This window comes from Macaca fascicularis, chromosome 20, assembly GCF_037993035.2.
Source record: "Macaca fascicularis isolate 582-1 chromosome 20, T2T-MFA8v1.1".
Classification (NCBI taxonomy): Eukaryota; Metazoa; Chordata; class Mammalia; order Primates; family Cercopithecidae; genus Macaca; species Macaca fascicularis.
In genome coordinates, this window is record NC_088394.1 from 69,221,919 (window position 1) to 69,237,639 (window position 15,721).

The 15,721-nt window shown below is 39.4% G+C and overlaps 1 protein-coding gene across 1 annotated transcript in view; it reads left to right on the top strand.

Moving 5' to 3' along the window:
- Positions 1-15,721, top strand: part of HYDIN (HYDIN axonemal central pair apparatus protein) — a 375,746-nt gene that overhangs the window by 62,938 nt on the left and 297,087 nt on the right. The window contains exon 9 of the mRNA XM_015443164.3: positions 6,559-6,658. Within this exon, the coding sequence (XP_015298650.3) occupies positions 6,559-6,658 (100 nt within the window). The remainder of the gene's footprint in view (positions 1-6,558; positions 6,659-15,721) is intronic.

The following is a 15,721-nucleotide window of genomic DNA, read 5'->3' on the forward strand; positions in this document are numbered from 1 at the left end:
CCTTTCAGATCCTTGCGCTCAGCGACACTTTTTCCAATTGTTTGGTACATTCGCTGTTGTATTGGAGTACCAGTATAGGTGGCAGGAGGCCTGGGAAGCCTTCGAAACAGCATGGTTCCTCAGGGCTCATTAATTAAGTTAACAACCTTCCCTGCTAGACAAGACACAGTTCTGTTCTCTCCAGAGAAAGGCATGAACATCACACACAACTGTCTCCGCTCTATAGAACCTCAGTGCACTTTTCACTGTATTTGGGTTGGAGGTGAGATCAAGATAGAATACTCCTTTTGTGAAGCTTCCTCTGACAGAAGGTGAAATCTTAGAGCCCTCTCTGAGAAACTTTTATGGTCATATTTTGAGAATCATAACTTAACTTGATTCATAGTTTCTTGTCCCAGGAAAATAATGAAGCAGAAAAATCTCTTTGCGTGTCATGTGTCAATTCGAACTTTTCTCTCAATGATAACTAGGATAGTTTGGCTTCAGTTTTTTAGCTTTCGTTTATTTTTCTGTTTCTCTTTGAGACAACTGCTGTTTGCCCTGGGTGAATTTATAGAGAGCCATGATTTCTCTTACTGATCTGGAAGGATCTAGACAAGCAATTGAGGGTAATGAAACAGATTATAGCTTCTGTAATCTGTGGTTCTTTTTTCTTATTCTTTGATAGAAATGTGGCTTTTGGAGCATGTTTTCATTTCCCAAGAGAAATTTTTTATGTTGATGTTTTTTCTAATATTTAAAGGAAAACTATTAGACAGCTGAAAATATTTGTTTATGTGGTCAAGAACATTTCCATTTGGGTGAAACATGGTAGAATTCATCACCTATTATAGTTACTCTTGACATCATTATTCCCCTCCGCTGCTGTGAACTGACTGGACCCTGGCCTTCACCACAGGATAGCTTGATACAGATCCACCATGCATTTCTCAAGAGCTGCAATGTACTAATGTTGACTTTGTCATCCAAAGGAACCTCCTGTGTGTCACCTTCCAGAAGTGACTGGAAGGATACAAGCATGCAGGGTGCCAGGCTATGTTTATCAGACAGGAACACCAGGTCTTACGAAGCCTGCTTGAATTGTAGTATTTTTCAGTTTCCTCTGGCCTTTTTTTATGATATTGTGAAAAAGGTGAGGCCTGACTCTTTTTATAATTGCAGTGGGTTTAGGGAAGTTAGGGAAAAAAATATTACACTATCTTAGCTCTGCCACTTACTATTGGTCTGGCTTTGGGTAACATACTTCTTTTTGCCTTGATTTTCTTATCTTTAAAGTGATAATACTACTTCACAAGGTGGTAATCATTGAACTAGTTAATGTGGATAAACACTTAACACAGTGGGGGGAACATGAGCTCTCAGTGGGTGGTTACGAATATTATGATTTGTAGTTAAATACATGTGTCTCTTGTCAGATTAGAGAGTATGATTGGAAAGCATAGCATTTGAGTGGGCAAACACGTGGATCATTCTTCTAAGTGTAAGTTGGGAACTAGAACATAACTATTTTATTTGATAGATGTAAAAGTTGAGTCATATTGTAAACTACTTTTTAGATAAGCCAGGTAAATTAAATATGTATATAAGTTTCTGTTCTTGCACTTTGGTTTTTTTTGGCAAGATTTATAAGAAATAATCTTTCAAAGAAGGAAGGAAGGAGGAAGTAAGGGAGAAACGAAGGAAAGGAGGTAGAGGTATAATAGAGAGGAAGGAAGGCAATTTTTCAAAAAGATTTTTAAGGATTTTCAAGGGAGTTTTTTTAAAGAGCCGCTTTAAGTATTGCTGATACAATTTTTAAAAGGTGAGCACTTTTAAATGACACCTTTCTCGTGATCATATTTATCATCTATCACAAATCAGTGGCTGTTTGTTCATAGACAGCTTTCAGAAAGTCTCAGAACTGTGGCCATCAATTCACTTGGTTGTTTATTCTTGTTCCAGAAGGAAGCATGAAGTTCCATGTCCACAGATATTTAATAATTTGGGTAGAAATCACAATATGGGAATTAGCTTTAGGCTTGAAAATTTAAAGTTGATTTTTTTCTAGCAGGTCACTTTATTAATAACTAAAATGCAATTACTTTACTCATTACGGATCTGAAGGAACATTAAGACCAAGAAGGAAGATAATTACAATAGAACTGAAGGCCATTTTGATAATTCTTTTGAACAAACAAGGTCATAGTCACTTACAGATTCAATCCTATGTACCCAACCTCTCATTTGGAGCAGGAAAACAGGCAGTCATGGGAGAGGGGTCACATGTAGAAGACTTGCAGAATGGGGGACGCAGATCTGTGTGATGGGGCAGGTTTTGTAGAACTGGGAAGAAGGGATATTGATGTCAGAGCCAGGAAGGAAATTTCTGGATGTTTTGATTTTCAGAAACGTTAGAACTGAGTAATAAAGAAAGAAAGATTTTCTTTCAGAGACATAAATGACATGGAATTTAATTTCAGAAGTGTTAAAGAAGTCATATGAAATCTTTCAAATATATGAAACTGGAAGTGGGGTCTGAAGTTGAGGCTTATTACCTATTTCTGAGGTTTGCTTTCCTATTTGATAGAAAATGCTATATTGAGTTTTTGCTGTAAGGAAATAGAAGTTCTTTCTCTTTTACTTAAATCCCAACTGAAAAGTAGAAATATCTTGCATGTTCCTAACTCCTTCAAATGAAATAACATTGAAGCATCCCTCTGTGAGAGGAAACTGAATGAGCATGCTGTTTTCAGATACACATAACCCTCTTGATACACGGTACCTGCTTCAAGCCCAGGCGAGGAGTTTATAATACATCGGGTTTGTCCTTCCTTTATCTCTCAGGCTCAGTGAAGGCTGCAAGTTACAAGTGGATGTCGCAGGCAGAATAAGACAGCTGCAGCCCACAATAAGTAAGCACTGAGCCCACAGCTCCATTTGCTCAGTCTGAACCCTGTGGATTCACATTTCTTTGCGCTGGTCTTCCCACCAAGCAGAAGGGCTTCTCCATCTCCCAGGAGCGTCCATATCGGATGATCTCTCACTGATGGCTTCTGAATGTCAACGCTCCCTCCCCTGGGGAGATTCCAGTCACTTCTCTGAAGTGTGTCTATCACCACTCACTCACATCCCACCAGTTCTGCTAATCATACCTCTTTAATGATGGCAGTCCAAGAGTGTTTCTGAGAGAAACTGAAGTGTGTTACCTTCTTCTGCACATGGACTCTGGATACTTTTGAAAGCATTCCCAGTCCGCTTCAAACCATAAGACCCTTGACTTGCCCATTTGTACTGAGCTTATATGATTTCCAGTGGGGGCCGCTTCCTATGATTCTGGTGAGACTTCCCTACCCTGGGTTCCCTCAGGATCTAAGATAGCCCCTGGCCCTTTGGTCAATCCATTTGTGTAGGAGCAGGTTAGCTGTGTCCATTCTGTTTACCCAAACAGAGCAGAGTATAAACCCACCAAAGGAATGTGTTTGTGTCACGGGTGAGTAAGGAGCCCAGGATTTCAGTAGTCCTGAGATGAGATACCTACTGATACGCCAGTTATTGGCTGAGCTGCCTCATCTCCTGGCCCCCTTAGTCAAATCTAGCCATGAGTGTTTCCAACACTCCATATCACTAAAACCCCCACCACCAATCAAAAGGGGCCAGGTATTTATCATTTATCAGAAGAAAACAGATACTTATTTCAAGATTTAGAAGGGCGCCACAGTGAAATGCCTAAATAAATGAAAGTGCTCAGGACTTCTGTGTTCCCCATATGATCTCATAGGTGTCTTTTGGCTCTACAGTTGTGTGACTTTTGAGGTTCTGGATGAGGAGAAAATGGTAGAAGTAGGTTGCAGAGATGAATAGGTGTCTGCTACTGACTACACAACGTGCAAACTGAGTAGACATGGCAGATTCAACAAATATTTATTGAGCACCTGCTAAGAGCCATGAAGAATGAAGTCTCCTTGAGGGTCGTTGCTGTTCAGCCCCTACCCAAACCAGGGATGGCTTACTCTGGTCTGGGCTGGGCTAGAATGGCAACCACCCTCAGGGAGACTTCATTCTCACAGGCTGATCTGGGGATGTGAGGTCTAAAGGAAACTAGGATGTATAAGACATTTTAAAAAGTATATTCAGTGACTGTTCACTGTCTACCCAATGTGTTCCCAGTACCAGGGCTTCAGAGAAACAGAAAGATGTGGGCCGTGACTGCAGGGAACTCATACCTTAGCCCTTAGCGGGATGATAAACATGTATACAAACATTTTACAGCATATGTGGTAAGTGCTGTGTCTATATAAATACAGCCCAGAGGGGTCACAGAGGATGAAGTACTTGACTTCCTTGGTGGAGGCACCATGTTCTTAACTTTTGAGGTGACAGCATAAGAAAACATTCTTATTCTATAAAAATAGAGCAATGGCCCGAGGTATCATACCTGCATGATTTTACAGCCCTCTCTGCTACCCCTTAAGCCCTTGTGCCTCCCTCATTCTGCAGTCAGGAGAGACACTGCCTGCAGAGTACACTGATCAGACTGATTGTGTTAATAAATAAACCCAAATTGACTCTAGATTTTTATTTTCCCCCTCTTGTTTGATGTCTGCATTTTTAAACCATTTTATTCCTTTTGAAATTATTTATTCCAGAAGTATGTTCATTTCTAGCCAGACTGCAAATAGAGAATGCACCAGGGACTGTCTGGAGCTGGAGCCTAATTATTTATCAAGTTGTCTTTCCTTAGTTTTCTATTTAGCTGGCGGGACTGTTTATAGATTTCTGGATGTGTTGATCGTTTATGTTCATTTGGCCCTATTTACAAAAATCATACAAAAAACACACACATCTTTTCCCCTTTTCAAGACTTTCATCTTAGTCCTTCTAAGTAGTACAAAAATAACATCGATCATAGTAGTCAGTTACTTACTGAGTTCTGACTGAGCATGGGGCAAAGTGTTTGACTTGCATGACTTCGTCAGACCTCAGGAACCCCTTTGAGGCAAGTGCTATCAAGATCTCCTTTTACAGCCTTGAGAAGCTAATGCAGAGGCTGCAGTTTACGTAGTTAAAAAAATTAAAGTATACCTCACAAGGAGATTCTGATACATTGCATTTTGCATTACCATTTTAAAACTTGGTTTCCTGATTCTGACTTTTGGGTGGTTCCAATTAAAGGGAGAAATGCCGCACTGGAGTAGAAGCAGGGTTTGACCGAGCTATTCTTCTACCTCGGGCCATTGCTTTGTTTTTATAGAATAAGAATGTTTTCTTATGCTGTCACCTCAAAAGTTAAGAACATGGTGCCTCCACCAAGGAAGTCAAGTACTTCATCCTCTGTGACCCCTCTGGGCTGTATTTATATAGACACAGCACTTACCACATATGCTGTAAAATGTTTGTATATATGTTTATCATCCCGCTAAGGGCTAAGGTATGAGTTCCCTGCAGTCACGGCCCACACCTTTCTGCTTCTCTGAAGCCCTGGTACTGGGAACACATTGGGCAGACAGTGAATAGTCACTGAATATACATTTTAAAATGTCTTATACATCCTAATTTCCTTTAGTAACTCATTATATGTTCATAAAGTCACTGAAGTTACCTTTGAAGTTTGTTTCCAATTTGTACCACCTCATAAGTTATCAAGAAGTGTATGTTTACTGTCTGCTGGGTGAAAGAATGCTTTCTTGTATTTATTAGAAAAATGTTCCCTTTAAGTTTCCTGGAATTGAACCCTTGTACACTGTTGGTGGGAATGTAGATTGGTACAGACATTATGGAAAACAGTATAGAGATTCCTCAAAAAATCAAATACAGAACTGTCATGTGATCCCACAATCCCTCATCTGGGTATATCCCCAAAGGAAATGAAATCAGGATCTTGAAGAGATCTCTGCACCCCCATGTTCATTGCAGCATTATTCACAACGGCCAAGTTATGGCAGCAACCTAAGTGTCCAGCAACAGATGAATGAAAAAAGAAGTGTATACATACAATGGAATATTATTCACTCTTACTAAGAAGGCGTTCCTGCCACTTATGACTACATGGATGAAACTGGAGGACATTGTGCTAAGTGAAATAAGCCAGACACAGAAAGACAAATACCACATGATCTCACTTATTTGTGTGTGAAATCTTTAAAAAAAGGTCAAACTCATAGAGACAGTTTGGTAAGAGATTGGTGGTTACCAGGCATCAAAGGGTGGGGTGGGGGGGAAATGGGGAGATGTTGGTCAAAGGGTACAAACTTGTAGTTATAAGTTCTGGAAACCTAATGTAGTGCATGGTGACTATAGTTAATAATAATGTATGATATACTGGGCATTTTCTAAGAGAGTAGACAGACCAGGTGCTCTTACCACACACACACAAGTTAACTATGTGAGGAGATAGATGTGTTCATTTCCTTGACTGCAGTAATCATTTCACTATGCAAATATATATCAAAACATGTTGTATACCTTAAACATATACAATTTTATGAAAAAAAATTTCATAGAGTTATAATATAATAACACTTAAAAGCAGTGTCTTTCTTTTGTCATATTATTTTTCAATGATTCTTTCATGTTTTTCAGGAAGGTGATGTCTGGCCCAACTCATCAGCTGAAATCACCGTGTACTTTAACCCACTAGAAGCCAGGCTCTATCAACAGACCATTTACTGCGACATTTCAGGTAGTGACCTTCTCCAAGTGGTAAACTCAGGTAACCAGGCACCCAGAGCATAAAGTGTGGTGCCTGTGTGTGTGTGTGTGTGTGTGTGCACGTGCGCGTTCACGTGTGCATGGCAGAGCACGATATTGATTAGGGGAATTATGGATCCAAGCCCTGCCCCTCTCACTTCTTTCTAGAACAGATCAAACTTTAAAGTACTTCACAGTTGTGGTGGCGTGTAGAGAAAATGGAAACTATATTAGTCCATTTTCATACTGCTGATAATAACTGCCCGAGACTGGGTAATTGATAAAAGAAAGAGGTTTAACTGACTCACAGTTCAGCATGACTGGGGAGACCTCAGGAGACTTACAATCATGGTGGAAGGCAAAGAGGAAGCAAGGCAACTTCTTCACAAGGCAGTAGGAGGGAGAAGTGCTGAGCAAAGGAGGAAAGAGCCCCTTATAAAACCATCAGATCTCATGAGAAGTCCCTATCACAAAAACAACATGGGGGAAACTGCCCCCATGATTCAGTTACCTCCACATGGTCTTTGCCTTGACACGTGGGAATTATGGGGATTATAATTCAAGATGAGATTTGGGTGGGGACACAAAGCCTAACCATATCAGGGACCATGACTGTTAGAGCAGTAAAAATATTGCTTGTGACAAATTCCCACAATCTCCTTTTTTATTCCTTTTATAGTATTGGGTTACTAATTTTTTCTTTTTAAGTTTTACCAAAATAATTCCAAGTGGGATGGGAAGGCAGCCTGGCAGAGGCCAGAGCAACCAGAAGGGTGTACAGGTGAGATGGCAACCTGGAGACTTGATACGTACAAGGAAATAAGCAGAAAAGTCAATACATTGAGGATGATGGGAGCCAGTATTTCTCACTCTTGGAGGAAGCAGATACAAACATGGAAAAGAGGGTGAAGCCAAACTCTTTGAAATTGGAATGGAATTAGAGTTGTCAATGTGAACTCAGAGTTGTTGAGTTCATACTGACATGTATGGATAGATATAAAAATAAATATACATGTAAATGTGTGTATATGCATGTGTACATGCCTATGTGTATATCCTAACTAGGTCCGTTGAGAAGTCCTGGAAGCTTTGAGACTCTATAGCAGTGAGCACACCAATCACCCAAAGCTTGGTTTCTAAATGCCACTTATCAGTGAAAGGAACTGGTTAACTCCAGGACCAAGGTAGGGAAAGAACAAGATGAGCCTGGATTATCTCCTTTGCTAGACAGTAAGGAAGTGCTCAAAGAATGATAGGCACATGTCGAAATGACACAGAAGCCAGCAAAGAAACTCCCACTGACCATATTTGGAATGAGTCAAAAATCAAAATAATAATACTAATAGGTTATTATAATCCATTGAATAAATAGAAATTTTTGAATCCATTTAGTGTACCATTTGGCAGTCATCATTACAATAACCAATTCAGGTAAAAAGCATCAATGGATATTAAGAAAATGGGTGAAAGTGGGTCATGGAATAGTTTCAAAACATCTTTCCTCAAAATGCTTTTATAAAGGGGAGAAAACTAACTTTGCAGTGAAGAAGCCTGGGAGATGCTATCTTAGTTTATCCCAGTAAGCAAATCAACCTCTCAGACCACACGCCAGGATGCAGTGAGAACACAGCGTCCCATCTATGACATCAAGGCCAAGATACATAAATTGGATCTAATCAGGAAGAAGCATCAGGCAATCCCAAATTGAAGAACAAAATAAAATGACCAGCCTGTAATCTTTAAAAATATCGAGGTCATGAGGGCCGGGCACAGTGACTCCCGGGTATAATCTCAGCACTTTCGGAGGCTGAGGTGGGAGAACTTCTTGAGTCCAGGAATTCAAGATGGTCCTGGGAAACATAGTGAGACCCCGTCTCTACAATAAATTAAAAACGTAGTCAGGTGTGGTGGCACATGCCTGTAGTCCTAGCTACTTGGTAGACCAAAGTGGAAGGATCACTTGAGCCCAGAAGTCTGAGGCTGCAGTAAGCTGTGATTGCTCCACGGCATGCCAGCCTGGATGACAGAGTGAGACCCTGTCTCAAAAGAAAAAAAAAAATCAAGGTCATGAAAGTCAAGAAATCCTGAAGAACTGTTCCAGGTTGAAGGAGACTAGAGAGACGTGGTAACTGGGTGCAATATGTGATCCTGGATTGGGCCCTTTGCTATAAAGGACATTAGTGGGCATGGGATAGATATTTAATAGAAGTTCTTGTACTACTCTGGAAACCTTTCTGCATTTTAAAAATGTTTCAGAATTGTGTTTAAATGCCAATGCCAATAAATAAGTAAAACATGTAGAGAGTAAAATTATGAAGCTAAATAGTAGTCTGTGCCACCAGTGCTACTTCCAAGAAGTTCTTTTGGCTGTTTCTTGTGATGGTGGTTTCCCTTGCCAGCTCTATGCTTGCATCGCTATTGGTGGATTTATTAACTTTGTACATTTTCTTTTGACTCTCCAGTGTGAAAGATGAGGGTTTAGTCCACTTATCGGTTCCTAGGTTTTTCCCTTTCCTAAGTTTATTGAGTTAGGATTTACATGCAGCGAAATTCATCGTTGTTTGCAGCATGGTTCTGTGAATTTTGACAAACCTAAATAGTCATGTAACCACCAAAATCGAGATGTAGAAATGTGTATCTGAGATAAAGCTCCCTATGCTCCTTTGCAGACAATCCTGTCCCCCAACCTCAGCCCCTGACAACCCAATTATTTCATTTTATTTTATGAGCTTTATTTATAGCCTTAAATAATACACTTAAACCTGTATGTTTTGTTCCATCAACTTTACATTATCTCTTGATATGTAAGGATTTTGGTGCCTATAATTAGGTTAGCCCTGACTAAGTCCACTAGCCTTCTCCCTCTAGCCTCTGTGAGCTGTTCCATTTTTATATAATCATTATTGATAACCATTGTTAGGTCTTCTTACATAAATATTATACATCGAAGAGCCAAATAGGTTCTGGGATTACATTTTATCCTGTTTGTTCGCTGCTCTGGTTCCTAGTCACTCAAAGAATGTCCCTAAGGTCTATGTCAAGTATGTTTTTTCTTTACCAATTTATCAGTTACTCACAATTATGCCTCATTTTAGTTTGCTTCTTAACTGACTCTTTTGTACAGCTTTTGATCCCCCCCACCCGTGGTTTCTAATTCCTTATTTCTTCACTCCTATCTAATTTTATAATTCATTCTCTTCTTCTCTTTGAAGACACTGATCAGAGCCTATCAGCTTCTTATTTTAATTCAGATCAGTCACCTCCTGAATGAACAGTTGTTATCCAGGAATTTAAAAAAATATTTCTGTGTGTTCAGTCACACCTTTTCATTCTCAGTCTACTCAAGTAACTTCCTTAGAAATTTTATATATATATATATATATATATATATATAATGTGTATATAAATATATAGAGCTGGAAACTTTGATCCTTGAATGCCCAAAAATACCTTATTTTGCCTTCATACTCACTTGGTAGTTTAACTGACTATAGGATCCCAGGTTCAAAATCATTTCTCCTCAGAACACTGGAGACCTTGTGACTACTTGATTGTAAAAATTCCAAAGCCTGAGGTCATCTAATGTCCATTCTTTTATAGACAGCCTTTTCTTTATTTCTGGATGTTTTGGGGGCCTTCTTTCCATATTTGGGGTCTGAAATGTGATGAAGTCATGTCCGGGAGTGGATTTTTCTTATTCATCCTCCTCAGCCTTCTACAGGCCATTTGAATCTGATGACTCCCATCACTTCAGCTCTAAGAAATTTTATTGTGTTGACCGGATGCGGTGGCTCAAGCCTGTAATCCCAGCACCTTGGGAGGCCGAGTTGGGCGGATCACGAGGTCAGGAGATCGAGACCATCCTGGCTAACACGGTGAAACCCCATCTCTACTAAAAAATACAAAAAACTAGCCGGGTGCGGTGGCGGGCCCCTGTAGTCCCAGCTACTCAGGAGGCTGAGGCAGGAGACTGGCGTGAACCCAGGAGGCGGAGCTTGCAGTGAGCTGAGATCCGGCCACTGCACTCCAGCCTGGGCGACAGAACGAGACTCCGTCTCAAAAAAAAAAGAAATTTTACTGTGTCTTTGATATTCTTTCCTCCATTTTTTTTTCATTTTATTCATCTGGAAAACCTATGAATCCAATGTTAGACCTGGAAGATTGATCATTTGTTGTCAAAGAACAAGATTTTAATCATCAAACACTACTAAGAAATAACACTAAATATAATTCAAGGCTATGCCTAGAGAAATACTGATGTTCATGAATCAAGAAAGATGGCAGGTGCATGCTGTGTAGCTGCAGCTCTCCGCAGCCACCAGCAGACCTGTGGCCAGCACCTGTGGCATCATTCCTGATGTGCAGAGCCACCGCTCTGAACTTAAATAGTCTGCTTGGTACCTTACTGCTATTCAGTTATTCAAATGGCAGTTTTCCCTTTTATACAGATGACAACAACAAACCCAAATTACTCTGACTCAAATTGTTTCCCTTTGCAGTTGAGACTTTCCTTGCCTGTCTTGAACAGGTTCAAGAAAGCATTTTGCCACGGTGGTTTCAGGGCATCTTCCATTTTGGAACTTTCTTGGTACTGCTTGCAGAGGTACAAGCGGATGTTAATCAAAAACTTGGAATGTTTTCTTTTTTGCAGTCAAGGTCAAGCACTGAACTTTAGCGTTTGCCAGTTGCTTTGCAAGACACATAGCTCAGTTTTTTCTGAATACTTCCTAGCAATCTTTCATTTCTACAATCATATTTTCAATATTCAAGACCTCTTTTGTTCTGTATTCCTGTTTCATAACTAAGTGTTCTTTTATGGATGCAACTTCTTCTCATTAATCTGGGGTAATCATTTGAATTTTAATTTCTTAAAAAATAAATCTTATGTTCTCCGAATTGCCCATAATGTCAGCTGTTTGTCTTTCATGCTTTCATGGGGTTCCTTTCAATGCCTTCTGGTCCATGGTCATTCATTCGTATATAAGAATGAGAAAATGGCTTTCATGTTGATGGTAGCTAGTGCTGCTTACCCCTGCTGTTGTATATCTAGGTTTCCCGGGAAAGTATGGCTGATGTGTTTGTGAAGAGTATAAGAGTGCACTGTCAGCAAGAATGCACATCATTTGCATCCTTCAAGTGCAAAAATTCCCCTGTTCTGCCACAACCTGCTGTTTTCAGTCCATGTCTATGCAGTCACTTTTTTTCTGTGTAAAAGAGGCTCAGGCAGTCTAAGAATGTGCAGAAGGATGGGCCAGGGGGCCCAAGCCTATACTACCCTGCACCTCCCCCAGGTGTGTGTCTTCTCCTGATGATGTTTCCCTCACCTTCCCTCGATATAACCATCACCTCGACTTTTATGATAGTTGTTTTCTTGCTTTCATGTATAATTTTACCACCTACATATTCATCCATAAGCAAAATAGTATAGTTTTGCCTGTTTCGGAAGTTGATATATTGATACGTATTTTTGAAACTGATACACATATATACAGGACTCATCCTGTATATCTTATGCTGCTAGCACCAAGAAAATAAAGCTGCTCAATAAATGTTGATTAAATAAATAAGCAAATAACTGGGAAAAAAATGACTGAGTGAGTGAATCCCGGTTTGATCTGACCTCTCCCTTGCATGTGAGTGTAGAATTCTCCAGATGTCCCCAGAATGAATGCAGAATGGACTAGGAGTTTTTGGATTGATGTGAGTCTGTCTCCATCCTGCAGACCAGCATCACCTGCAATGGACAGCCTAATAGGGTCTAGAGGAAATGTTAGCACAGCAGTGTCAGACGTGGGTTGGAAATGCTCCAGTGGCCCCCATGGCACAGGTGGTGGGACCTCCCTCCCATCTGCAGCTCCCTGTGGACGTCGTGCTTGGCCCTCTTTCAAGGGGTTGGCTACTCTCCAGGAGGTTCCCAATCATTACACAACGAGTGAGATTTCCCTATTGTTTAGTTTGTAATTCTGAATTCTCCCACACAATTCACATCCTGGGTAAGCTGAAAAGTATAATTTTCCATCTGCATGACATTCTTCTTTATTTTATTAGTGGATTATTAAAAGATGCTTGCCAGGGAAGGGCTTTGCTTACATAGTAATTCCATATTATCTTCCCTGTAAATTCTGTGCAATTCTCTGTGTCTTTTCAAGAGCTGACGATGATTCCTTACTATTATCTTCAACGAGTTGGTAAAACCTGTTGGTCTTAGGTCACTAAGAAATACTTGTTAGACAGATAAAAATGCTCCTTCCCTTGTTTTGTTTTGTTTTGCTTTGCTTTAAGATATATGTGGCATGTGGAAGAAAATACATATAAATAAAGCTTTCCTCCTCATGTCGTTTTGCGTAAACGACAGTATACTTTGCATAATGGTTTTAACATTGCTTTTAAAATATTTCCCAGATTATACATAACACTAAATAAAATATGTCATTCTTTTCATGATTGCATCGGAATCCTTTGTATTTATATACCACAATTTAATGTTTAACTTTGTGTCATTATTGAATAGAATACAGATTCAGAGATTACATAATACATTTAATGGGAAGCACAGAAGTGACTTCCCAAAGATGTCCAAGTCCGAACCCCCAGTATCTGTGGACATGTTACATTAAATGGCAAAGAGGAATCAAGGCAGCAGATGGAATTAAAGTTACCGACTTTAAGTTAGGGAGACTATCTTGCATCATGTTGGTGGCTCAGTATAATCACAAGGGTCCATAAATGCCGAAGAAGTAGGCAGAAGGATTGGTCTCAGTGTCAGAGGGCTGTGATACGAGAAAGTCTCAACTAGTCATTTCCAGGCAGTAAAGATGGACAAAGTAAGGAATTCAGGGAGCCTCCAGAACGTAGAAAAGGTAAGAAAATGAATTCCTCCCACCCCAGAGTCTCCAGGAAGGAATGTAGCCCTGCGAATACATTGATTTTAGCCCAGTGAGACCCACCGTGGACTTTGTTTATAGTTGTGTCTTCATCTTGTAAAATATTTTTTTAATTGACAAATAATAACCATACATATTCATGGGGTACACAGTGATGTTTCAGTATGCATAATGAACAGCAATCAGATCACTTTGAACTTTTGATGTCCAGAACTTTCAGATAATACATTTGTACAGTAAGCCACTAAGTTTGTGACAGTTTCTTGTAGCAACAATTGGAAACTTATACACATACCGGTACATTATAACAAATAATTATAAGGCAAACACTATGTTATTGCCACCAAGATCAATAATAGAATATTTTCAGCCCCTAGAAGCCTCAGTGTGTTCCTTCCCAGTCACACTCCTCTCACTGCAGCCTCCCCTGAAATCACCACCATTCTGTTCTTGATGACCATCAGGTCCTTGCTTTTGTTTTTTGTTTTTGTTTTTTTGCTTATGATTTAAAAAAAAATTTTAACTTTTATTTTAGGTTCAAGGGTACATGTGCAAGTTTGTTTATGTTGTGCAGATTTTTGTCTTGTCAAACCGGTTCTAAGCCTAGTACCCAGTAGTTATTTTTTCTCATCCTCTTCTTCCTCTCATCCTCCACCCTCCATTAGGCCCCAGTGTCTGTTGTTCCCTTCTTTGTGTCTGTGTGTTCTCATCATTTAGCTCCCACTTATAAGTGAGAATATGCAGTATTTTGTTTTTCTATTTCTGCATTAGTTTGCTAGGGATGATGGCCTCCAGCTTCATCCACATTTCTGCAAAGGACATGATCTCATTCTTTTTTATGGCTATGTAATATTCCATCGTGTATATGTATCACATTTTCTTTATCCAGTCTACCGTTGATGAGCATTTAAGTTGATTCCATGTCTTTGCTATTGTGAGTAGTGCTGCAATGAACATATAAGTGCATGTTTTCATGGTAGAACAATTTATATCCTTTTGGGTATATACCCAGTAATGGTATTGCTGGGTCTAATGGTAGTTCTATTTTTAGTTCTTTGAAGAATCACCACACTGCTTTCCATAATGGTTGAACTAATTTACACTCCCACCAACAGTGTATGTGTTCCCTTTTCTTTACAACCTGACCAGCATCTGTTTTTTTGTTTTGTTTTGTTTTTTGACTTTTTAGTAATAGCCATTCTGACTATATGAGATGATATCTCATTGTGGTTTTGATTTGCATTTCTCTAATGATCAGTGATATTGAGCTTTTTTCATATGCTTGTTGGCCACCTATATGTCTTCTTTTGAAAAGCATTTGTTCATGGTTTTTTTTTTTGCCCATTTCTTAATAGGATTGTTTGGTTTTTTTCTTATAAATTTGTTTAAGCTCTTTATAGATGCTGGACATTAAATCTTTGTCAGATGCATAGTCTGCAAATATTTTTTCCCATTCTGTGTGTTGCCTCTTTAGTCTGTCCATAGTTTCTTTTGCCGTGCAGAAGCCCTTAAGCTTAATTAGATACCATTTGTCAATTTTTGCTTTTGTTGCAATTGCTTTCATGTATAGTTTTTACCCCATGTATGTATCTCTAAACAATACAATTTAGTAATGCCCGTTTTGAAATGTACATACCTGAAATGAGCCTACATGTCTCATCTATGTTGCTACTTTTGCTCTAGTTGTATTTCATTTTCATTGTTGTACAATGTTTCATTATGTAAATATATGTTCAGAGACAGGAAATAGCAGGGAAGGCTATTGGTCATAGGGGAGGCCTCTGAGGATGCGTGAGATTTAACTCACATCTCCAGCTGCAATCCTCTTTTCTTTTGAAAGCTTTTGATATCTAGGAACCACGAGTAGAAAGAGGTACAAAAGCATAGTTCCTGCCCTCAGAGAGCATAGAATTCAGTGGAGGAAGTGACACATAGTCCAACAGTTACAGTGCACTGCTACACAGCGAGTGAATGAATAATATTATAGAAGCAGATACAGGGTACACAGCTCAGGCTTGGGATGTCAAGGAAGGCTTTCCAGAGAAAGTGAGTCTTGAAGTATTTATTAAGCAAGTAAAAACAAAAACAAACAAAGGCTGGGCATGTAAGGCAGGGAAATATTTTGTGAAAATACATAAAGAAGCATTATGTGAAAATACATAGCAAGAACA